The following is a 24,188-nucleotide window of genomic DNA, read 5'->3' on the forward strand; positions in this document are numbered from 1 at the left end:
TGTGGAAGGCACTGTTAAGTGTGGGCCTTGAGGGGGTATGAAGTGTCCCTTCTTGGACACTGTGTTGAGGGCAGACAACCAGTAGACAACCAGTAGACAACCACAGAGCCTACTGTGGCCTGTGTCCAAATGTGACTGGCCTTTCACACATGCATTTTCTTCTCTAATGACCTGAGAGTACCACCAAAGGATTTGCTGAACTTGTCACTTTTCTGTTCTGGAGGCTATTTTGTGGTTAGAAATGTTGAAGATGGTTGTATCCTGTCTTTGGGGTGTAGAATTGAGAACATTGTGTTCAAGTATGTATTGTTATGGTAAACATTTACTGAGTACTTACTGTGTTCTAGGCTGTGTGCTAAGCACTTTCTGCACATCATTCCATTTTAACCTTTGAATCACTCTCTGAGAATGAGACCACTGTTAATCCTGATTTAGGAAAAGTGATCTCAGAGAAGTTAAGTAACAAGCCTAAGACACCGCAGCCAGTAAGTGGAGAAGGGTGTAACCAGAGAACCTGCTCTCCTAACCCCGTGCTCCACTGCTGCCCTACATCACATGGGCACCTCTAGGGATACTGGTCCAACTAATAAAATGCATCTATTTTTGTGTCTGTGCAGACAGAAGTCTGGCAGGTATAAAGATGTTTCCCAGACCTGAGCAGGAGAAGCATTTTATTTTATAGCTTAAATTTTAAACATCATGTTTTCCCCTTCCCTCTAAAAAACACTGTCATTTTGGTGGGCTAAATGCTAACAGACAGGAGAACTGGCAAAATTATATGGGAGACTAGAATGTTATTGCTTTCCATAAATTATCTTTATGATTATCAAAAGATGATCACATACAGAACATAGATTGTACCTGAAATGGGAAGAAAGTAAGAATCTTATAACCTATTAGAAGGTAGATGAGCAGTACTCAGATTTAGTGTGCATTCAGATCGCCTGCAGTGCTTGTTGAAAGTACCTGTTCTGACACTACTATATATAAAATAGATAAACAACAAGGACCTACTGTATAGCATAGGGAACATATACTCAATCTTTAGTAATTATTGTGTGTATATATCACTGAATCACTTTGCTGTATACCTGAAACTAGCACAACATTGTAAATCAACTATATTTCCACCAAAAATTCTTTTTAAATAAATAAATGAATAAATAAAATTACACACACACACACAGAAAGTACCTGTTCTAGAACCTCACTCCCAGTGTTTCTGATAAAGCCTGTAATTGAGCCCAGAAATGTGCATTTCAAAAAGAAGATTCTGATGCATGTGGTCTACATACCACACTTTGAGACCTGAGATTAAAGATTGGGAATACTTTAGTATGAGGCCTTCCCAGTGTTTAAAGCCAGTAGTTCTTGAATAGTTTTAATTCTTTCACATCCCCACGTCTCCCCTTTGTACTGCTAGTTCTTAGAATAATTGTACTTTAATAATAATTGTAATAATAAAGCACAAGTTTAGTTTAATAGTGGATACTTTTAGAAGAATAATCTGATTAATTTGAACAAATTAGGCACCAATTTATACAATTCTTACAGGATTTGAAATTGCTCTGATCAATAGAGGATAAAAGCCACAACTGATTATTATTTTACAGTAACAGAGTGAATGTCTATAGGACTTGAGTGCAGCCTCAGGGTCATCAGCCCATGTAAATGTCTCATTAATTCTTGCATATTATTACTTAGAGAGTTTGCTAATGATTATACCAATATATTTATTCTACCCAAATTTATTGAATATATACTAGGTGCCAGATACCTGCCAGGCTTTGTGGAGAGTATAGAAAACTGTATGAGACTCAGACCCTGGTCTAAAGCAACTTACAGTTTATAAAGTTTGACATTGTTTATGCCTGCGAGGACTCTGTGTAGTCATAAAGAATTACTTTTCCGTGAGTAATTTATGACCATTTAAATGCAATGCACATTTGAGAGTAAGAAAAACAAATATTGGAGGTGACATTTAAGGCACATGTATCCTGTTTCGTCTCATCTTTTCCATGTGCCGCAGTGTATGTTTCTACTTCTTGAACAAGGTTGGAGTGACCTTTTGTAAAAGGAGAAAGTCATAAAAAGTAGAAATAAAATGACTGCAGATGCCATCTCCAATTCCTTCCTGTGTCACATCCCATGACAGTTTCTCCCTCTGTCTGTTATTTCTGTGTCACATATAGGACAGCCTACTGTGGAGAGGACTCCAAGGCCTACAGTCCTGAGGCTGATCCCTCCACTCAGGAGAAGTGCCAGAATCCTCACATGTGCTTGATCCTTAAAAAAGAAACCAAGGCTTTGTTTGAAGCAGCACTGTTCACAGTGTGGCTTGTGACTAGTCTGAGTTTTTGTCTTTCCTGTCGTGACATGAGTGAGCATTCAGAAACTTTTAGAGAAATTTGATGGAGTAATTTCATGCCTGCTAAATTAAATGATAACATAATTGAGTTTATAATTTGTGTCTGTCTTTTTTCATTTTATTACTCTACTAATTACTCATGATGAATTTGAAATAATAGTAATTAAAAAAACAACAACTGGTCTTTCACCACAGATAGTTTGAGAAGTACTGTTTAAGTATCCTTTCTTGATTCAGGAAGTGTTCAGCTTCCCTTCCCCCACATTAGCTTCTTTTTTATCTTGTAAATTTATGTCAGAGCAAACTCCTAGCTGTTAGTTTTTTAGCCAATGTGTGAAATAGGAAAAGAGAGACTTCTTTTGATTACAAAAATCAGTAATTCCCTAAACAGCCATAGAATTACTTCCTCTTAAAACCAAGTTAAAATGCTTCCAAGATTAAAATTTTTGAAAGAGAAATACAACTTTAAAAAAAGGATATTGTAGTCTTTTTAAATCAAAGCTTAGTTTTTGTCAAAGTATTATATTACATTTCTGTTAAATGTACAGGCTGAAACTTCAGAGGTTAAAAATGTAAATAACTAAGGAGAATTAACATTTGAAAGTATTTATCAGGGTGCTTGGCTGATACTGTCCACTGAGTAAGCTCTTGCCTAGTAGAAAAGCCCTTAAGACAGCCAGGCCGGCAAACCATCTTCAGCCATCTTGCCTATAAAATGAAGCTGCCTGACAAATGAGGAGTCAGGCCAGATGACCCCTGAGGCCTTTACTACTTCTAATATCCTGTATATCTGTGAATTTAATTCCATAACCATTTTATACTACTTGCATTTTTGTTTAAAAAGAAAAGGTTAATCCTTGGAAATTAAATAAGAACCCCTCCTTTGTATACTAAGTATTCCTTGATACAGTCCTTTCTCGTCAAGTAAGATGAAAACTGTGCAATTCACTGTATAAGCAGATATAAAAAAAAATGGAGAATACAAAGTTAAAACATTTTATAAAATTGGAGAAAAAAAAAAATAGTTATTCTAGGTGTCCTAGAAAGTGAGTGTTGGTACAAAAGACACGTGGTGAAACGGGCACTCACTTGGGAATTACCTAAAGTTCACATGAAATTTCAGAGACTCTACCCACTTCTTTTTTCCCCATCTGATCAACGAACTTGAACCTTTTTCTTTTCTAATTTTTTAGATATAACCCAGAGGTTGGTCAGGGGCACCTGGCCTTCTAAATGGATACGACTGACTGGAAACCACCTGCCATATCTTGTGCAAAGTCTGACATTCTCCCAACAATTCCCAAGAATTCCTGGAGATTTAAGTCTTGGTTTCCTGGCTTCACAAGCCTACTCTTGCTGCATTCGTTCGGTTTAGGCATCAGCTTCCTCCTCTTCCCTCTTCCCTGTTGACTCTGTTCCCACCCAGATACATACCTGTGCCTTGCGGTGCAGGGCCATGACCTCTCTGCAGTCTTCCTGTCCTCATCCCTTCCTTCCTGCCAAGCTCTAAGTGCTTCTCACTCTGTTATGCAGAGCAATGCAACTCTGTTTGGCCCCCTCCCAAAATTCACTATAGACCCACCATTGCATAGCAAGAGCTGAACTCAGAGGCCTCTGACTCTTTTCATAGGACCTGCCCTCCTTAAAAGACTATTTAGATTTAAAATAGTATTTTTTCATGCTGGTAATTAACAAAATTTTATTTTAACCAGGTTTGATAATTTATAGTTCATGGTTATTCAAACAGAGAGCTAGTCCAGGGTGTCTGCAAACTTTTTCTGTAGCAAAGGGCAAGATAGTAAATATTTTAAGCTTTGATGGCTGCATGTGGTATCTGTTACAAGTACTCAACTCTGCCATTATAATTTGGAAGCAACCATAGGTAGTACATAAATGAATGAATGAGTCTGTATTCCAATAAAACTTTATTTATAAAACCAAAGCAAAATTTATTTGATTAAAATATTTTTAGAACTAGCATCTACTTAAGAATACGGTTTTTTCCCCCACAAACTCTAAAAGCACTTATTTATGTATAAACTATAACTGGCATGTAAATATATATTTTCTTTGCTTAAACTATTGCTGTGTGTACAGTGCAAATCATTCCTAAATATTCGTTTAAAATGGGACCTCTCCAAGGTAATATCTCATCCACCTAGTCAGAGTTACTCCAAGAGCAATCACATTTTGTTACCTTTAAAAAACAAATTTCTCGTGAATTGGTCTTATAGTATAAATTTGTGAAATGTTCCTGTATATTTTCTGTTTTTTAGTGTATCCTGAATTTACATAATATTTAATGCAAAGCAAGAATCTGTACAAGTACAGTAAAATAATATACAAGGCAAGGGTATTAAAGTGACAGTATGTATTGTTATTTTGCTGTGAATATGTGAAAAAGATATATACTGTTTTTTATAGTATTGCTTTGAGATGGTTATCTCCAACCCTTTTGGCCACGTACCTGCAAAACTTTTTAGCATGTATCTTCAGAATATGCATCTCATTTATTTATAAATTATATGTAAGAACTATCATTAGCTATTATTTCAAGGCACAGTATGAGACTTTTCATTTGTCATGGTCTTAAATAACCAAATAGATAAGAGACTTCTGATGATTTCTCTGTTTTGGCCAACCTCTTGTCAGATCTGATTAAATTTGTCATTGCTTTTACCTTGTAATGTAAGTGATATAAAGCTTTTACGAGGAGTAGAGGTATCAGTTCTGTGACTTTCCCATTATTTATGCTTGCATTGGTATTATTACCATCTTTAATCTGTGGGTTCCTTGCATAAATCTTATCCATTTTAGGGTGTTTCAGTTTAAGGGTATATATTACAATCTGTAAATAGGCTGGGCAGGCCATCACTATGTATTTCAGTGCACTCAAATGAATGACTGGAGAGGGCAAGTCCTGCCCACCCCAGCAGCATTGTGGAAGCCCCACCCGTCCCTGAGGACATCTCCAACATTGTGAGGCAAGCTCTTCCATGGAGCTGACTGAGGGTAGGATGCCAATCCAGAAGTTATATACCAGCTAAAATACTTTCCTTTTAAAAAAATAAAATATAAATGGAGGTTCCAATATTTTCTTCCCATATCACAATTGATTATACATCTACATAAACTGCACAATTTATGAGATGAAAATTGATAAAAATATTATTTTTCTCTTATTTAAATCTTAATGCTTATATTGTGATCTAGCTTTTATTTTTTGTTCACCCAGCTAGTTTTTAGGATAGAGCCTGACTAATGTTTCCTTCAATCTTTCATAGTTCTAACAGTGTTTTGCACATAGTAAGTGAGCATCAGTAATACGTGTACGCATTTCACTCTAAAATGGGCTCAAGGAATATTTATTTATTTTTTTTTTGTTTGACTTTTTTTTTTTGAGGTACACGAAAGTGAATCAGCTGTATTTATACATATATCCCCATATCCCCTCCCTCCCACGACTCCCTCCGGCTCTCCCTGTCCTGGCCCTCTAAGGCATCACCCATCATCGAGTTGATCTCCCTTTGTTATACAGCAACTTCCCACTAGCTATCTGTTTTACAGTTGGTAGTGTATATATGTCTATGCTACTTTCTCACTTCGTCCCAGCTTCCCTTTCTCCCCCCCGCCCCCCCAACCCCGTGTCCTCTAGTCCATTGTCTGCATCTGTATCTCAAGGAATATTTAATAGCCATTACTTTATCCTCAGTCGTGCTGAAGATGGGTGGCATATATCTTCTTTTTCTTTTTCCTTTTTAGTGATCTTAACAAATTGATTGCTTGGATCCTATCACTTTATTGCCCTTTATAGCATCTAAATGGAGTCACATTGTTTACTTAAAATATATTCTCTACTTTGCAAAGTTAACTTCTTTTTGCTCTTGTTCTACTGTTCAAGTTAGCCATTCATCTTAATATGTTGCCACTACTGATTCATGAAATGCTCTTTTTTATAGCATCATTTATGTCCATGGTTAAAATGTTAATTTTGGGAGTTCAAACCATGTACTTGTGGGGGATTCTTTTATATACCCGCATGGTAAAGTTGACAGGTAGTCCAGGTCTGTGGGGATTAAGGTGGACAAAGGTAAGTTCTTTGTCCATGAAGGGTGGCAGGAGTGTGGTGCTGATGCCTTTCATTGGTCTATTGATGCCACATTGACAAGATGTCCATAAAGGAGCCAGAGACATCCGCCTGGTCCCAGGGATGTCTGTAGACATAAAGAGAAACAACTGACAGCCACTCCCTTCTTAAGAGAAGCTGTATCATTTACTTGACTAAAGAGAAGAGTGTCCTCAATCCTAGCTGCACAACAGCGTCCCCAGAGAGCTTTACAGACGTTCTGAGGCAATTAGAATCAATACAGAACAGTCATCTGTATTTTTAAGAGCTCCCCAGGTGATTCCATTGCACAGCCAAGGTAGAGAGTTATAGTTCAAGAGGCTAATATGATGATTTGGTCAATAAAAGGAAAATCAAAAGTGGGAGGCTTGGTAAGGGTGAAGGGACTCAATAGCAGAAAAAAAAGTTCTCTCATTTTAACATAGAAAAGATTGAGGAAAGAAGGAACAATTTCGTAGCTTTAAGTTGAGGTGGCAATAAACATCCTCTTCCCTTGACTGCTTATTGATCACACAGGGAGGGTTAAGACTTGGCCAAGAGAACCAGAGATTTATAAACTGATCCAAGAATGTCTGGAGGGCTTTGGGGCCTTCGGCTTTGGAAGAGGGAAGCTTATTGACGAGTTATGTCTAACCGTAGGTGATCTTTGGGGGTTCTTTGGTCTCCGGCTGTTTTACCCTGCTCTGCACACCTGCACCTGAGTGCTCTCGTTTGGCCTAAGGATACCTTATACTTTGTAAGGAAACCCTATACTTGGAAGGTTGATTTGGTTTTGGAGTTATGCCAGGCGCTCGGCCTCACGGAGAAAGGGAGAGTGAATCTGTTTTAACCTGTGCCTCTCTTTTAATATTCATCCCACGTGACCTTGCTTGTCTCAGAAGAATTTGCCTTTGAGGGCAGGGAGCCTTTCCCTTTCTGTAGTTCCAGGGTCTGGTGAAGCATCTTATACCCAATAAAGATTGATTGAGCGTTTGTCAGTGACCCCTGCAAATTCTGCTTTCGTCGTAGGAAGCAGTGCAAGTGTTGATCAAGCACTCGGCAGATGTCAACGCAAGGGACAAGAACTGGCAGACCCCGCTGCATGTGGCAGCAGCCAATAAGGCTGTCAAGTGTGCAGAAGTCATCATTCCCTTGCTGAGCAGTGTCAATGTCTCTGACCGAGGGGGGCGCACAGCCTTGCACCATGCCGCGCTGAACGGCCACGTGGAGGTGAGTGTCCTCATCAGTGGGAACAAGAATCCTCCCCACCGACCCTCTTAGCCCCACGTGGAATCTAATCTCATTGATGAGGCTTTTAGATAATGTGACAATAATATTGGTACACCAAACCTGAGGCAACTATACCTATCATTAAATTTAGAGCCACAATGAATTGAAGACGTAGCTGACACCTCAGTTTCTTCCTCTGGCACACACGCCACGGGTTGGCTGTGGTTTCTTCCCACTTTGAACTTCAGATCTCTGACCTGCCTTTAGATTGGACGTGAATTTGGCTCAGGTCACCTGCTGAACTTGGTTTCATTGTCTTGTTATCTTTCAGATGGTTAACTTACTCTTGGCCAAAGGGGCAAACATCAATGCATTTGACAAGAAGGACCGGCGTGCTCTGCACTGGGCAGCTTATATGGGTAAGGGTTCTGTCAATGGAGAGCAAAGTGCAGAGAACCTGAACTAGAGAAGCCCCAGGCCTCTCACTGACCGTGGTTTTCTCTTGGGCGATCCTGACTTCTTTTCAAGCTTGGGATTCAATTGAATTAAGATTCGGGCCCTTTTACTGGCATGCACAGAGCGCTCTAGTTGGGCAGTTGCTTTGTCAGAGATTTATTTATCCTACAAAGAACAGCAGGGATGAATCATGGCATGGACTTCATTGAACGTGTTTCAATCTGGATTGGGAAGCTGCACAAATTGTGCTTATTTTAACTTGTTATGGCAGCAAAATAAGGTGTTTAAACAGAAAGAGGACTGGCTAGCAAAGCAAGGATGTAAATTTCATTTGTCTTTGTATTTATAAATATTCCTGAAAGAAACAAAAAGGAAGGAAGAAGTGACAGCATCCTGGTTGTCATGTAGGTGGAGGTGCCCAGAGTCATGGTGGGTGATTCTGCTACCCCACTGCTGGCAGAGCTGGGCTTGCTCCTCGTTTCTGCCAGTTCAGGGGCAGAAGACGAAGAAAGATGTTACATTTCTATGCTTTTCCTCTACACTTTTGTTGGCGCAAGTACCACTGACAAATGAGAGCCCTCATGGAGTTTATTCTCAGTGTTGACTCTTGGGAAATGAAGAACTAAGATCTTTAGTGTTTCTAATTGGAAAACATCCTGCAATTAGAAAAGCAGACAGGATTCTATCAACACTAAGTTATAAATACCCTGACTGCCCATCACAACACAGGGGATTGTGTTGGTAAATTATGGAAGATCTACACAACGGGACACTGCAGTGACTACAGTGATGATATCGTTAGTATATATATTTTTTAACATAGAAAGATCCTGTGACATGTTAAATGAAAACAGATCATAATACAGTGTGAATGACACAATCCTCAATTTGTGTTATTCACAAAATCTATAAAATAAAAGCAATCTGGAATGCATTAAACAGTGAAATATTGAGTATCTCAAGGGATTGTGGATGATGTTGGTTTCCTTTTAACACTTTTTTGCCTTTTCAGAATCCTTTGTAACAAATCTACAGACCTTTTATTATCATAAAACAATAACGTTAATTGTGGATAGGAAAAAGAGAGTGGGTTGGGGCAGGGATAAAATGAATTATATGGCAATAGATGGGTCTGAGAGAATTCTTGGGCTTAAAAAAGCAGAATCTTAAGATTTTGCCCATTATCCTTTTCACAAGGTGATGTGGACTTTTGAGTTTATTGACGCAGGTTGGATGTCCGTATGGTCCCTGCAGGACTGGAACCAGTGAGCATTTGATGTTTAGGCAGAGCACACACTAAGCTATTGTGACGAACCTGGGGTTTCACATTTGCTCTTTGCTGATATATAGCTAAAATATATGTGTAGAATTGCTTTAAAGAAGTAAAGTGTTTTTGTGTGTCATCACAATACAAAGAGAAAAACATATACAGATGACTATCTTTAGGGACTAAAGGACAAAACCAGGATGAAGATCTTTAGATAGCACCACCAGTAATTCAAAATAGTTTTTTCTATATGTCTTCATAAAACTAGCCAAGACCAAACTCTGTCTCTGTCTCTGTCTCTCTGTCTCTGCCTCTGTGTCTCTGTCTCTGCCTCTGTGTCTCTGTCTCTCTCTCTCACACACACACACACACACACACACACACACACACAGAGCCAGTACTCATCTTCTACCCAACAATGTTTAGAGCAATGATCTTGAAGCATCAAACAATCTTTAGTCAGGAAATAAAGGTCAAATACATTTATCATTGTATATATAGCAAGATAGAGAACAAAGGAAAATATTCTAGAAAATATGCCAAGGGAAGTTGAAACTAGAAGGGTTTTCAGTTTAGCCAGTAATTCACGAGAACACTTTGAAGTTGAACCATATGAAATTGCCATTTTTGTGGGTCCAAAAAACGGTCAAACGGCAGCAATTTCATATGATTTAACAATAATCTGGAGTTGTTCCAATTAACTGGTTTTCTTTTTTCTTTCTTTAGTTTTTCCAAACCAAATTGTCATTGTTAGACTTTTCAGTGAAGAATGGCAATCGGTTTCAAAAGCATTGCTTTCATTTTAACAGTTTTTTTAGTCTCTGGTTCTAACATATTAACAGGACCTCATCATTATTTATTTGTAAACAGGCAATGATCTCCTTAAAGAGAAGGCTCACATGTGAATCATCTTTCTTCCCACAGCATTTACGTGATGCCTGACACATAGTAGGTACTCACTAAATATTTGTCGGATATTTGCTGTGAACTGGCTTTTTACAAATAGCTTAGCAAAATGCTGGCGGCAGTAAAAGCTGAGGATGATGATTCAGGTGGAAGGAATCGTCAAATTGCCATGTTAACAGTGTTTTCTGCTGCTTTGTTTGTAAAGGCCACCTGGACGTCGTGGCGTTGCTTGTTAACCACGGCGCGGAAGTGACGTGTAAGGATAAGAAGGGCTACACGCCCCTGCACGCCGCAGCCTCCAATGGACAGATCAATGTTGTCAAGCATCTCCTGAATCTGGGAGTGGAGGTGAGCTATGATTCAGGCATGACCCCATGGTGCATTTGTGGGTTTTCTGTTGTTCTGAAATTATGTTCTATGTATTTATGGGGTTTCTGTTGTTCTGAAATTAAATCCTGTTTGCATTTTAATTGAAGAGGGGGAAAAACCCCTCATTTCTTAGCATTCTATCTTTTTGAGTTTACATGGGCAACTGATGAAGGGAAATGGGGCATATGCTAAGTCGTGGAAAACCAGAAACAGACTAACTTTCTATATCAACATAGAGAAATATTTAAACATATATGATATATGATACACAGTGACCAGTCATTTTTTTAAAACTTTATTTTTATTTATGGGCTGCATTGGGTCTTCGTTGCTGCATGCGGGCTTTCTGTAGTTGTGGAGAGCAGGGGCTGCTCTTTGTTGCGGTGTGTGGGCTTCTCTTGTTGCAGAGCACAGGCTCTAGGCGCCCAGGCTTCAGTAGTTGTGGAGCGTGGGCTCATTAGTTGAGGCTTGTGGGCTCTGGAGCGCAGGCTCAGTAGTTGTGGCGCACGGGCTTAGTTGTTCCACGGCAGGTGGGATCTTCCTGGACCAGGGATCAAACCGATGTCCCCTGCATTGGCAGGTGGATTCTTAACCCCTGTGCTACCAGGGAAGCCCTGACTAGTCATTTTTAAAAGACTGGCTAAGTTTCAGCATCCCACCTTTAGCACCTAGCCATCTAAATCGTGGCTTCTAAGCAGAAATGAATGAGTGAATGACAGGGATGAACATGCCGAGCTGGAGAAGTCGGCCGGACCCCATTCTCCTTGGGTAGCAGGGCAGGAGCAGTGGCGAGGTTGTCCCAGAGGAAAGGAAAATTAAGTTGCAATACCGAGATGGTGATGGCAGCAGTCAGGGCAGGTCTGGGAAAGCAAGAGGCAGCTGGGGGCTAAACACCCAGCACAGCTGCCCGGTGCAGCCCCCAGCACGCGGCCCCGTGAGGTGTCAGACCGCAGAGCCCAGCCCACAGCAGATTCTGAGTTCAGGCCCCAGAGCACCTCCGTGAGCCCCTCCCACGCTGTCCTCTTCTGTTCACTGCTGAATGTCAGGCTCTTTTCTTGCTCCCCTGATTCAGTTCTCCTCTGGCGTTTTGAGGCAACTTCGCCTTTCACTTTTTCTCCCTTCCCTTGCTGAAAAATGTCTTCCCACACGTTGAAACCTCTCACTCTTCCTCCCAGCTCACTTTCTGTCACTTTCACGTTTTGTTGATCTTTACCTCGGGGGAGAAGCCTTCCTGGGATGACTGCGCTGGGGTAAGAGTAAGCTCTGAATCAGGTCACAGTGATAGACGGATATTTCCTCTCTCCAGCACAGCCATTAGGCTTTTGGTGGGAAATGAAGTAAATTGGCTCCAGTGATTTTAATCGCCCATGTTGGACTCATTTGCAGATTGATGAAATCAACGTGTATGGAAACACGGCCCTCCACCTGGCCTGCTACAACGGGCAGGATGCTGTAGTCAACGAGCTGACCGACTACGGTGCTAACGTGAACCAGCCCAACAACAGCGGGTTCACCCCGTTGCATTTTGCTGCTGCCTCCACACATGGTGCTTTGTGTCTTGAACTATTAGTAAACAACGGGGCGGATGTTAACATTCAGGTATGACTCTCAGTCTTCCTGTCTAGTGTTAAATACCTTTGAGATGAGCCTCTGTTTGAGCAAAATCACCCGCTGTAAATTACAATTAGTGAATTGTGACTGAGCATCCCGATTCTTGCAGCCTTATTCTGTATTGGCATGCTGTGGAAACTCTGCAGGAATGGTGGTACCAGCGGACGGCACTGAGGTTCTAGCTGCGTGCCCTTGGTAGCTTAGTGAATGTACAGGAGCAAATACTGGGTCTCAGGGATGTTGACTTGGCCCAGATTCTAATACTGAGGTGAGTGTTGAGCTGATAGGGCAGAGCTGCTGAGAATGAAAAGGAAGCCTGACCTAATGATCTCAGGTCTGTTCCCAACCCACAAGGCCCTCCAAAAAGTTTCTCAAATGCCTTCCTGAAGTAAACCCCAGAAAGTGGCTTCAATTATATGATATTCATCTTGTTTTAATGGTAATTCCTTTACTCAGCAAACTTACTGAGGACTGCCTAGTGCCCTCTGTTTGGCACTGGGTGTATACTCTAAGGTGCCCTCAAGGAATTTACAATATGGCAAGAAGACAATGTACTCTGATAAGCATGGGGCAAGAGAGAATGTCATGAGTGGCATGAGAGATTAATAAAGCGCCTCAAACTGTAAGAAAGTGTCGACCTGCTTTTTGCTTGGGCATCAAAACTAGAGATTGCTTTTGAGCTGAAGATTCATATCAGTTGAGATGAGGGACAGAAAATTTGAGAGAGGTCATTCCAGATAGATAGAATGGCATACAAAGGGGTTGAGAGGTCTCAATAGGTAAACTTTAGGTAACTAGTCTGCTCACTGTAACAGATAATCAAGAGGAACTTTTGCAGGCAGCCTTCATGATCTAGGTTACATCACTTGGATGCATTTAGATTGTAGCAGAATATCCCTATACACCAAGTGACCTTGTTCCCATCCTCAGCTTCCCTTCTCCCAAGCACACAGGAATTGTAAAGCAAGGTCCCAGTGTATTCTGTCTCTGCTTTTGAAAAATTGTTTCCAATTTTTGATTTCAAGAGTATTGGATCAGTCTATTTTAATGACCTTCTCTGTTCACTATTAAAATCCTTTTATATTTTTTCATTTAATTTATAATAATGGGGAAATATGGGACAAATTTTCAGAATAGCAACTTATTTTGATTGAATGGAGCACAAATCATATGAAAGAAAGGAGCAGGAACAAGCAGAAATGTGACCTGACCAAGAATGGGCACTTACCTACTGGCCAAGGAGTTTGGGCTTCTATAGGCTGTGGGGCCCACTAAGCATTACAGAGGCCACATGATCAGAACTGAGCATTAGAAACAGCAATCTGGCCACAGAAGCCAGAGACAGAAAATGTAAAGAAAAAAAAAAAGTATATGACTACATAAAAATTTTAAACTTTTATATAACAAAACAAAACAACAAAAAAGGAAAAAAACAAAAACAGAAACATGACATTGAGGGGGGAATAACTCGGAAATTTTTCTGCAATATGCATGATAAGCAAAGAGTTAACATTTAATATATAAAGAGCTCATAAAAATCCATAAGAAAAAGTCTGATAATCTACTAGAAATATGGGCAAAAGCAGATCACAAGAGAAAGAATACAATATCCATTAAACTTATGAAGAAATATTTAGTATCACTGAATTAGATAAATGTGAACTAATACTTTTCTAATACTAATATATTAATATTTCCCTTTAAAATTGGCAAATATCAAAAGAACTAATAATACCAAATGTAATCAATGAAAAATTAAAATGTAATAAGTAAATATCCAATTTTTTAATTTAAAAAAGTATGTGTCTATGTATGTGCATAGAAAGAGAAAAATATCTGGAATATATATCAATATTCTAGCAACAGTCTTCACTCCAGAGAGGCAAAATTATGATTTGGGTTTTTAGTTTCTTTTCAATATATTTGTTTTAATCTTCTTATTGTGATGCAGTGAACATGTGTTATTTTTATATCCAAAAGAAAAAAAACTATTTTCGTTTTTATAAAAAAAAATTTCTGATATAGTGGCCCTAGGGAGGGGACAAGTAGAGGATAACTGGAAGTCAATGAAATGGGTCTGGATAAGAGGTAATGAGGACAGGGCGATGGGGACAGCCAACAAAGGGAGAGGCTTTGAAGAAAGGAAATTGATGGGATTTGGTTGGACAAGAGATGGAGGAGTTAAAGATGAGTATAAGAATTGAAATCTGGCTAAAGAGGTAGTACAGCCTAGTAATTCAGTGTCCATTTCTGGGGCTCGACTGCCTAAATTCTCATCCTGCCTTGATTTTTAGTAATTATATAATCATAAATAACCTCTCTGTGTGTCTATCTGTAAAATTAGGGAAACAATAGTATCTTCCTCATGGGACTGTTGTGAGGATTAAGCAAGTTATCTCACATTAATTACTTAGAACAATGCCTACCGCATAGTGAGTACTCTATAAATGATTATTGTTATTAAGAGGGGTGTCAGGAGAAAGAGTAGTCTTAAGAGGTAAAACCAGTGAGTTTAGTTCTTGAGAAGCTGATTTGGAGCCTTTGATACAGCCAGTGTGAGAAAACCAATAGTGGAAAATGTGATTCTCTAGCATGGGAGAGCAGTAGAGAATAGAAGAAAACACCTAGGTTGCCTCATTCGCATAGAGGTTATTGATAGTTGAAACCGGAAGAAAAGGGTGAGATCGCCCATGGAGAGAGTACATCATAGCATGAGTAAAGAAGGGGATGTAGGACTCCAGTAACTCTTTGAGGATCAGGAGGAGGAGGAAGAGCCAGAGAAAGGGACGAAAAAAGAAGATTTAGAGAAGATAGGAAGGAAACGGAGGGGATGGAGTGTCTTCATGAAGGTAGAAAGCAGGCAGAAATGAAAAAGTAGACTAGATGAAGAAAATTTCAGAGTTCTAGATCTTATAAGGGGGCCCCATCCAAGGTCCTCCATGGAGGTAAGATGAAGGTCTTTAGGGGCAACAGAGAGACCAAGGTGGGAAAAGAGCTAATATGTAGGGTTAAAGTCCAATAGGATGGTGGTGAGAGGACAGGAGGCAAACAGGTGGCCTGACCATCAGTGTCCCCAAGATTTATGACACTTTTCTTGCCATCCTGGTGTCTGGGGGACTTCCTGTGGATCCTCCAAAGGAAGGAACATTATTGAAGTTAAAGTATTTCTCTTCATCAGCCTCACTTAATTAATTCGCCAGGTTATCTGATGTTCTCCATTTCCTCTATAAAACATTGCCAACTGATGCTTTCAGTGTGAGGACACTGACTGATGCTTTCTGTGTGAGGACACTGGGGCTAGAAGGCCACTTTCTGGCACACCTGCCTACTTCTATCAGGTAGCTGACAAGCGGCCAGTTCAGATTGGATAAGGGGCGTCAACTAGGTATGGTGCCTTGGTTTATGGCAGCCTTCTCTTTTCCCCCAGAAAATGGATATGGAATGCACAGCTACTTAATTTTAATAGTTGATTTTTTCCTATAGACTGCTAATCTATGGAGTATAAGAAGCACCATTTAAAAAAAGTCGAGACTTGGGTTTATTATCTAATCTGCGTAAATGGGATTTTGAATCAAATCTAGCCTTGTCCCTCAGCTTCCCTTCATCTGCTCTGTCTACATCCTAATTCCCTTGAATCTTTATTAGTTATTCCAGATGCACTCTGGATGCAGATGCACGGATCATCTAACGTTTCCATGGAGCCATTCAGTCTGACTGAAGGTTGTTATCTCTCTGCACCACATTGCCCTTGGATTTTGAAAGTGTTTGTAGATTGCAAGACAATTTGTATTTGTTTAGATTTTCCAAAGTTCAAAGAAAATAGCATATTGAAATGTAGCCAGTACCTACTCACATGTTCACTTTGTTTTCCTCTGTCCTCACAAAACACTGAAAGTGATGTCTTCATGAGAAATTGCAAGATGATGGAGAGGGGAGGAAGGCTTTGTGTCCTGCATGCATTTAACAGTCCCTCATTTTGCTTAGATTGACCATGGCCCTGTCTTTAATTTTGTGACATCACAAAATTTAATTATTATAAAATAATAGAGACACAATACTTTATACAATAATTTGTTGAAGATTTACTTGTATTTTGCAAATAGAGCATGAGAAAATATGAAATAATTTCTCTTCTCCATTAGAGACTGCATTGTAACTTCTGTAGCATCTCAAGGCTCTTTTTGGAAGCACTTAAACTAAGCTTTAAAGAAGGCAGTAAACACATGGTCATGCTGGATGTGACTTAGAAAGATAGGCAGGCAATGGTAATTTCTGAATCTAACTAACATTCCGCCTGCCTATGGTCTCAATTCTTTTCTGTCCATGGGCCCTTAGATGACTTAAACCTAAGAGACTGGAGCTGAAGCCCATCACACATTTACTGAAGTGGACCATCTCCCTTCTTTGTATGTACCAAGTTATATTCTATAATTGCGTTGCAGAGGTTGAAGATGAAACTGGAACAGGCAGGTGTAAGCAGCAATAGCCACATGGCCCGGGGAACTTAGGAGAGGAAATGAGGAGAGGAGGGGGGTGAATGTCCGAGCCAAGCGCGTGCCATCGCCAGCCTTTAGAAGCATTAAACAAATGAGACTGTATATGGCGATCTCTGACTGTTATTAGGCTAGATATGCCTTTTTGCAAACCTGGGTATTAAATTGCTCTTCCATTGAATTAAGAAACCCTTTGGGGTTTCTGACTGTATATGATGCCTCTCCCCCAGCTGACCTTAGTTTATTTTGTAGAGACTTTATTGCCCTCCCCCAGGGCCACTGAGCTGCGTGACCCCAGGGGGCCCTGTGCTGCAGAGAACACAGCGCCTTCAGGTTCTTGGGGAGTAACTGTGTCTTTAGGTTTAGAGAAGGTTTGTGGGAGGAGGAGGAAAGAAGGCAGTAGAAGTGGAAGAAAAGAGTGAATGAATTTCTGAGAAGAACAGTGGGCAAGAAAATTGAAATGCTTCTTTAATTCAAGGATTAGTCTTCCTTGGATGATGGTGAATTTTGCCCTGAAAGAATACTGATGTTTGTCATAAAATATTCTTAATCCTCACTGATTTTCTTTCATGACTTATGGCTGAATCATAAGTCAGTAGGAGAGCTTCTTGCTTAATTCAACAATTTCTCAATGTAACAGAATTTCCCAAGCCCTAAATCTGCTGGGAAAATGCACCTAGAAATGAGAAGGAGACTAGAGATGAAGAAAAGTTTTTCTAAAAACAAAGCTTTGAATAAGTTGGAGAATTGAACATTTCTTCCCCTTCGAGAATTCAAGGAATGTTCTGTATCTGAAGGTCTAGGGACAGTAGCAGCAGTGGCAAATTCCCTCCCTCCCTGAGTGTGAAAATTTTCTCAGGCGGATAATGAAACTCAGTGGGATCCCCTCAGTCTCAACCTGAATATTCTGAGTTCTAACTTGTAAAGGCAAAATAAAAAGTACTAGTCTTTTGACCTTCACTGGTTTTCAATGGCTTTTTGAAACAAGTCCCTATACCATATAAACAAAGCTGCCCAAAAATGACTGCTGTGATACTCTTAATGCTTCCTGTCTCCACTTCCTGACCTCCTGCCACCCATATCCTAGTGAGAAAAAAAAACAAGTCAGCTAAGGTCTGTCCTCAGTGGTAAGTGAACTCAGGCAAAGATCTGCAAGGATAGATCTGAAGCAAGCATCACCGTTGACCATATTGCTATCCTTTTCATTTTACCTAATTTTGGTCACCTCTCTTTGTCCCTTTACCAAAGGCACAGGCACTCAAGGGGAAAAAAAAGGTGTGATGTTTGCTGTTCCTGAAATGGGACCAGCTTTGTAAACTATACGCTATAGAAACCAGTGACTTGTGCTTTGGCTCTCTGGCTGCAATTTAGTTAGTGACCACCAGGTTGGTGGTTACTCCTAGCCTTTAAGCTCTTTTCTAGGCATGGAAAAGTGCTTGGTTAAATATTTATAAAGATATTATCTAAACACTGAAATATTTATGGCTTTGCATATACTTAACTAAATGCTAATTAGTTATGTTTTCATCTTAAATTTAAGAGAAAATACTGGAGCAAAATTTAAAGACATAGCACCACCTAGGGACAAATGCATGTCAGTTCTGCAACTTCTATTTTCTCTCTCCTTAAGAGTCTTGGACTGTTATCACTTTTTTGGTTGGAGGGAGTATGTCTTAAGTCCTTATTCCTAAGTGGTTCCCAAACTTTTTAGTCTTTTGAATTGTCTGCATTTATCCCAGCCGAGACCCAGTCTCTGGAATCAGAAAGCTTTTAGGAGCTCTCCTCCATCGCATGTCTTGTGATTGGTGATGGCATTGTTTCCTTATTTTGTTGATTAATACTTTTTCCCTAAAAATATCATTTCAGTAAAGCTTCAAGCTTACTTCCACCTTCCTTTCCGTTCTCAATCTTTTTGAATTCAGGTTATAATCATACAAGATTAAGATGGAGAAAAAATCCTATTATTTCTGTTTTTTCCTCATCAACCTGAGAACCTTTCACTATAATGATTATTTATTTCACTCACATGCAGTTACCACTCTGACTCTTCCCTTGGCACAGATTGGGCATAACTCCTTTCTTAAGTCTAAGGAATAGACCTATAGGATATAATAAAAATTCTTCTGTTAAACCTTGTGGTTTTATAAGCTTTTCTAGTCCACTGTCAAAAGCAGTGGCTCCTAAACTTTAGGAGCTGTTAAAGTGAAATGAAAGTTAGAAATGAAATAAATTCTGATTCAGTAGGTCTGGGTTAGGGCACAGAATTCACATTTCTAACAAGAACTCTGAGTGATTCGGATGCAGGTAGTCTGTGGTTCACTCTGAGAAATATTTATTAAAGTGACTATTTGTTTTCCATTGTAGAGGTTTTGAAAGAATTATTTTAAAGCACAAGTATTTGAATTTCACCACAAAAATGAACTTGTTTTTGAAATCTCATATTTTAACTGAGGAAAATGTTTCTTCTGAGACTTAGAAAAATAAGTTACATAAATTTCTTTCTTTTCTTTTTAAAATAATATCTGAATGAAAGAATACATAATATATTCTCTCAGTTGGGGATACTTTGGATCTAAAATAACAGTAATATTTTCGTTTGGGTATTACTATCTTTAGAAGAAATTCTGTAAGTGACTATTTCTTAATTAAATGTGTAGAACTTTGGTATTTGGTGTAATGATGACTAGTGTATAGATTCTGTACATTTTTCATCTTTTGGCTTAATCTATGACAGAGAATGTCATCATTTACATATTGAATAATAAAGAGGTGTATAAATTCAGCATGTATTTCCAGATAATTATTAAAATGGCAATTTGCATATCTTAATCTTATGATTTCTAATGAGTTAAGTGAAGCAAATGTTTCTCTTTTGGAATAATCAAAAGTGGTGTTTCTCCATGGAATTAGAATGTAGAGAATGGTGGAAGATTTCAGGTCAGTTTTGAGAGCTGCAGTGATTTATAGCAGTTTAGTCATCTTCAGGTCAAACAAGGCCAAACAAGTTAATACATTTGTCTTTTTTTCATGTACTGTAGACAAAAGTTGAAAAAAAACACTGTAATAAACTATAATGGAAAAGAATATGAAAAATAATACATATATACACATATATGTATAATTGAATCACTTTGCTGTACACCAGAAACTAACACAACGTTGTAAATTAACTATACTTCAATTTTTTAAAAAAGTTGAAAAAAAACATCTTAAAGGAAACCTTTACCAGTAGATCACAGGATATGAAAAAATGTTTTGGATGATTTCCTCAGTTTAAACCAGGGTAGTTTAAAAATTGTCAGTGTTACTAAAAATTTTGCATTTCTTCTCTAGAATAATTTCCACTTCTTGAAGCTTCTTTAAAATTTGATGTTATAGATAAACAACAACAACCTACCGTATAGCATAGGGAACTATGTTCAATATCTTGCAATAACCTATAATGGAAATGAATCTGAAAAAGAACATATATATGTGTGTGTATGTATGTATAACTGAATCACTTTACTGAACACCTGAAACTAACACAACGTAAATATTTCAATAAAAAAAATGTGGTGTTAGGCAGTAACTTGCGATATACCATATAACATGTTATGGAGCATTGCTGGCCTTGCTGGAATGTTTCAGATTGATGTCAGTGGCCCATTGTTTCTCTCTATCTCTCATTTTTTAGAGTAAAGATGGTAAAAGTCCTCTGCACATGACAGCTGTCCACGGAAGGTTCACACGGTCACAAACCCTCATTCAGAATGGTAAGTGAGATTCTTCTGTAGTGTCATTACTGGAACAGTTTCCTGGTGTGACTGAGTTTGGTTGTCAGTCATGAATGTGAAATATGATGTTGTGTTTTAGAGTTTATTAAGCTTGGATTTATACTGTCCTTTGATGAACTTTGCTAAAAGCTCTTTATCAGACACGTCATCACCATTCAGCTTAGGAGTAAGGACATAGAGGCACTAAGTTTCACAGTCACTTCCCAGTCAGTCAGAGAACATGTGAGTTTTGAAGTTGGAAATGATATATAGGCTCAAGATCCTGCATGTTTTACTCTGAAACTAATAAAAATAAGTATCAGACATTTTCTAGCAGCAAATCTAAATTATTTTTAAATTTTCGAAATTGCCATAGTTCCGTAAGTTAAAACTTGTTAAGCTACGTAGGCAAAGGTAACAAAAATGAGGTGACTCAGAGGAAAAGCAGGTACATACATGATATAAAGGATCATAAAATCACAGGCTTGATAGAGACCTTGGAAAATCACATAATCTGGTAATTTTCCAGGCTTACAATAAAGGTGTGTTTGAACCACTGGGTTGTCTCTGCAGCCAAAGTACTAGGGAGTGTCACTTCACATCATGGTTCACGTTACTGTTAGAGGGTCATGGCCAGAATCTATGAGTGGATTGGCTTTGGCAACACAACTTCTGTTATTTTAGCAAACCTTAAAGACAATGTAAAATGTCAGATTTTATGCTGGCATTCCAGGTAAATTCAGCAGTTCCTAAACTATCTTTAGTTGACCCACATTTCTAGTTCTCAAAATTCTGGCCTTAGTCAATTTTTTTAGACCTCTCTTTTTCTCAGCTGTAACACTATTAGATGACATACACTTGAATTGTTAGTGGTACTAAGTTATGTCTTAGGCACTGAAGTCATAAAACCAAAAAGTCCTTTGACATTTGAATGGAAGACCAGCCAGGGAAATTATGCTGAGGAAGCAAAATATCTGCAGCAAAGCACAGGAAATTTATAAGCATTTCAATGAAACTATAGAAGAAAAGAAATCCCAACAAATTTCCAGTGAACAAATGCAGGTAAATGAAAATTAACTGCACAACACCCATTAATTCTAGGTTGATATATGTGGTATGCCTTTGACATTCACCTTATTGAAAGGCCACTTGAATTGTTTTGTTTTGCTTGACGTAAACAAGGGGAGGTGGGGAGGGGCCCTAGCATCTCTCCTTTGCATGCTTTCCTTATCCCACTGCATTTCTCCACCGTCTTTTAGAAACAATGTCCACTGCCTTAAAAATAAACAAAACTAGGGAGCTGTTTGGTATCCATGTTTAAAAAATTTAATGTGCACGTAATCACGGGGCCTTAGCTTTGTGGCATTAAAAAGCATTGTTCCCTGTTAAAGCAATTTCAAGCACTAGTGACCAGATCAGAGAAAGAGCAGTCTTTCACCCCGTAAGCACTGCCTTCCTACAGATTCATCCCGGTGGGCCAGACCCATGTCATGCTAGTATGTTTTCAGCAGTCTTGCGGGCTGCTGGCTGCTTTGACTTCTCCAAAAACTATCCCTGTGGACTCGAAGACTTCCATGGCCCCTCTGGACATTCTTGCTCTACTTTTGAGTTGGGACGAGACCTGAAAGAGACCTTATGTCTTGTCCTCTGTGATCAAGCAGCTTGTCTCAGAGCCTATCTCATTCTTGGCTGGCCTGGCATCTTGCTTGTGGGTTGAATGGGGTCCAGGGTCCTAAAATGCTGAGGATTTAGTGGCTATAACATATAACTTATATATAATGATAAAGCTAACGTTGGTTGAGTGTTTTTCGCATTGTGCCAAGCACTTGGCTAAGCACTCCACATAAATCCTTCCAACCACCCCATGAGAAAGAGGTGCTATTACTACCTCCATTTCAAAGATGGGGAAACTGAGGCAGAAACGTTGTCACTTCTGTTGGGCTATATGGTACGATGTTGAGGAACAGGAATTAGAACACAGGCAGCCTCGCATTAGAGACTGAACTCACAGTCACTCACCTACAAATGTCTTCTCTGGATGAATGATGACATGTTCAAAATTTGACTTTTTTTAATTTGAATTCTATTTACTCTGAGTGACTTTTATTTGGCCTAGAGTTATCCCTGTAAAAGGATGATTTGGCATTCTCTTCTCTCAGCCAACAATTCTTTGCATTTGTGACACAATGGGAGAACTTCGAGTTCTTCCATTTGACATTTTAAAAAACACTCTTAAGGACAAGAATAGGAAGCTCTTTTCTTTCCTCCTGTTTATTGGTTTCCTTCTGGGAAAAGTCCAGAGGCTTACAGCCCCAGGGCCTGGTGTCTGTCCTCCAGAGCGGATCACTGCACGACAGGACCCAGAATGCCCGTCCCCCATGGGGACATCGCTTGGCTCTGAGACCTGCTGAGGAACATTCTTCGTGTTTATTTATTTGTTTTGTTAAATTGCTTTGATATCTGGACTTTGTGCAGCATTTCTCTGCTTCTCTGACTGCTCTCTAGTCAGGGTTATTAGTTCTTTATAATAATTGTTTTTTTCCAGAAGCGTTCAACTTTGGCAAGGTGTTCATTTAAAAAAAATTTTTTTTAAAAACCTCTTTTCTTTTTTAAGTTAATAAGCAAAGACTACCTTTGCGGTTCAGTCACATAGTTTGTTATCCGAAGCTATGTTGTCAGGGCCAGAGAGGGAAAGATCTAAACGAAGACACACAGTCTGATATCAGGAGGCACTTGATCCAGCTGTAGCACAAGCAGCTGCCTCAGATGCTGACCAGCAGGTTACAAAAGTTCAAAATGATTTTTATTTTTCATAGAAACTTTAAAAATAGAGTTTGGAAAGAAATGGTGAAGTGATAGATTAGGATGATTCATTGTGAGGTTTTGACCTTTGGACTGACAGCCCTTCTGAGGCAGCTTAATAAAATAAAATGACCATTTTTGTTTGTGCAATGAAAGACTAATTTCAGATGAATGCCTAGATGATGCTGCAGAAGTCATCCCTTCTGACATACTCTGCCTGTGTCTGAACTCACGAATGTTTATTTTCCTCACTAATTATTAATGATCGGTGACCAACATGTAACTTCCAACTTTCAAGTGAAGAGTAAGATATTCAATTTGCATTCCAAGCAAATCTTAAAGATTTTCAAATGAAAATGGAAAGGTTTGGGGAGTGACTATAAGATAGAAATTCACTCGTCTAGAGCTCCTATTTTAGTATAAAACATATTTTGAATAACAAATAGTCTCTTTTATTTTTCGACTAAGTTATGATGTTTTCCAGAGATATATTTTAAATGACAAATATAATTACCCATATTTTTACAGCTTTAAATTGACTTATGAAATGATGGTAACAATAAGAATCTTTATCAGCTCAGACCCTCTATTTCTCCCTTTCTAGTATTTTTCACTCTTTTCTCATATCCAATTTTTGGCATATTTGAGGCTGGTACACATGGAGCCCCTAACACTTGGCTGGGAAGGGTATGAGTGATGTAGTGTGTGTGTAGGACAAAGACTTCTTTGAAGTCTGAGGATCTGTCTCCCACATCTCCCTGGATCAGCTCCGTGGGTGGACCTTTCATGCTGACCCCTGTGGGCAGCTCTCACATGAATACATGTA

At 39.1% G+C, this 24,188-nt stretch overlaps 1 protein-coding gene across 5 annotated transcripts in view; it reads left to right on the forward strand.

Annotated features, from left to right (window-relative positions):
- ANKRD44 (ankyrin repeat domain 44) overlaps positions 1-24,188 on the forward strand; it is a 306,147-nt gene that overhangs the window by 172,946 nt on the left and 109,013 nt on the right. For all 5 annotated transcript variants that reach the window (XM_057744579.1, XM_057744583.1, XM_057744580.1 and 2 more), the window contains exons 5-9: positions 7,503-7,703; positions 8,035-8,122; positions 10,538-10,680; positions 12,088-12,300; positions 20,482-20,560. In XM_057744579.1, the coding sequence (XP_057600562.1) occupies positions 7,503-7,703; positions 8,035-8,122; positions 10,538-10,680; positions 12,088-12,300; positions 20,482-20,560 (724 nt within the window). The remainder of the gene's footprint in view (positions 1-7,502; positions 7,704-8,034; positions 8,123-10,537; positions 10,681-12,087; positions 12,301-20,481; positions 20,561-24,188) is intronic.

Source organism: Hippopotamus amphibius, chromosome 8, assembly GCF_030028045.1.
Source record: "Hippopotamus amphibius kiboko isolate mHipAmp2 chromosome 8, mHipAmp2.hap2, whole genome shotgun sequence".
NCBI classification, from domain to species: Eukaryota; Metazoa; Chordata; class Mammalia; order Artiodactyla; family Hippopotamidae; genus Hippopotamus; species Hippopotamus amphibius.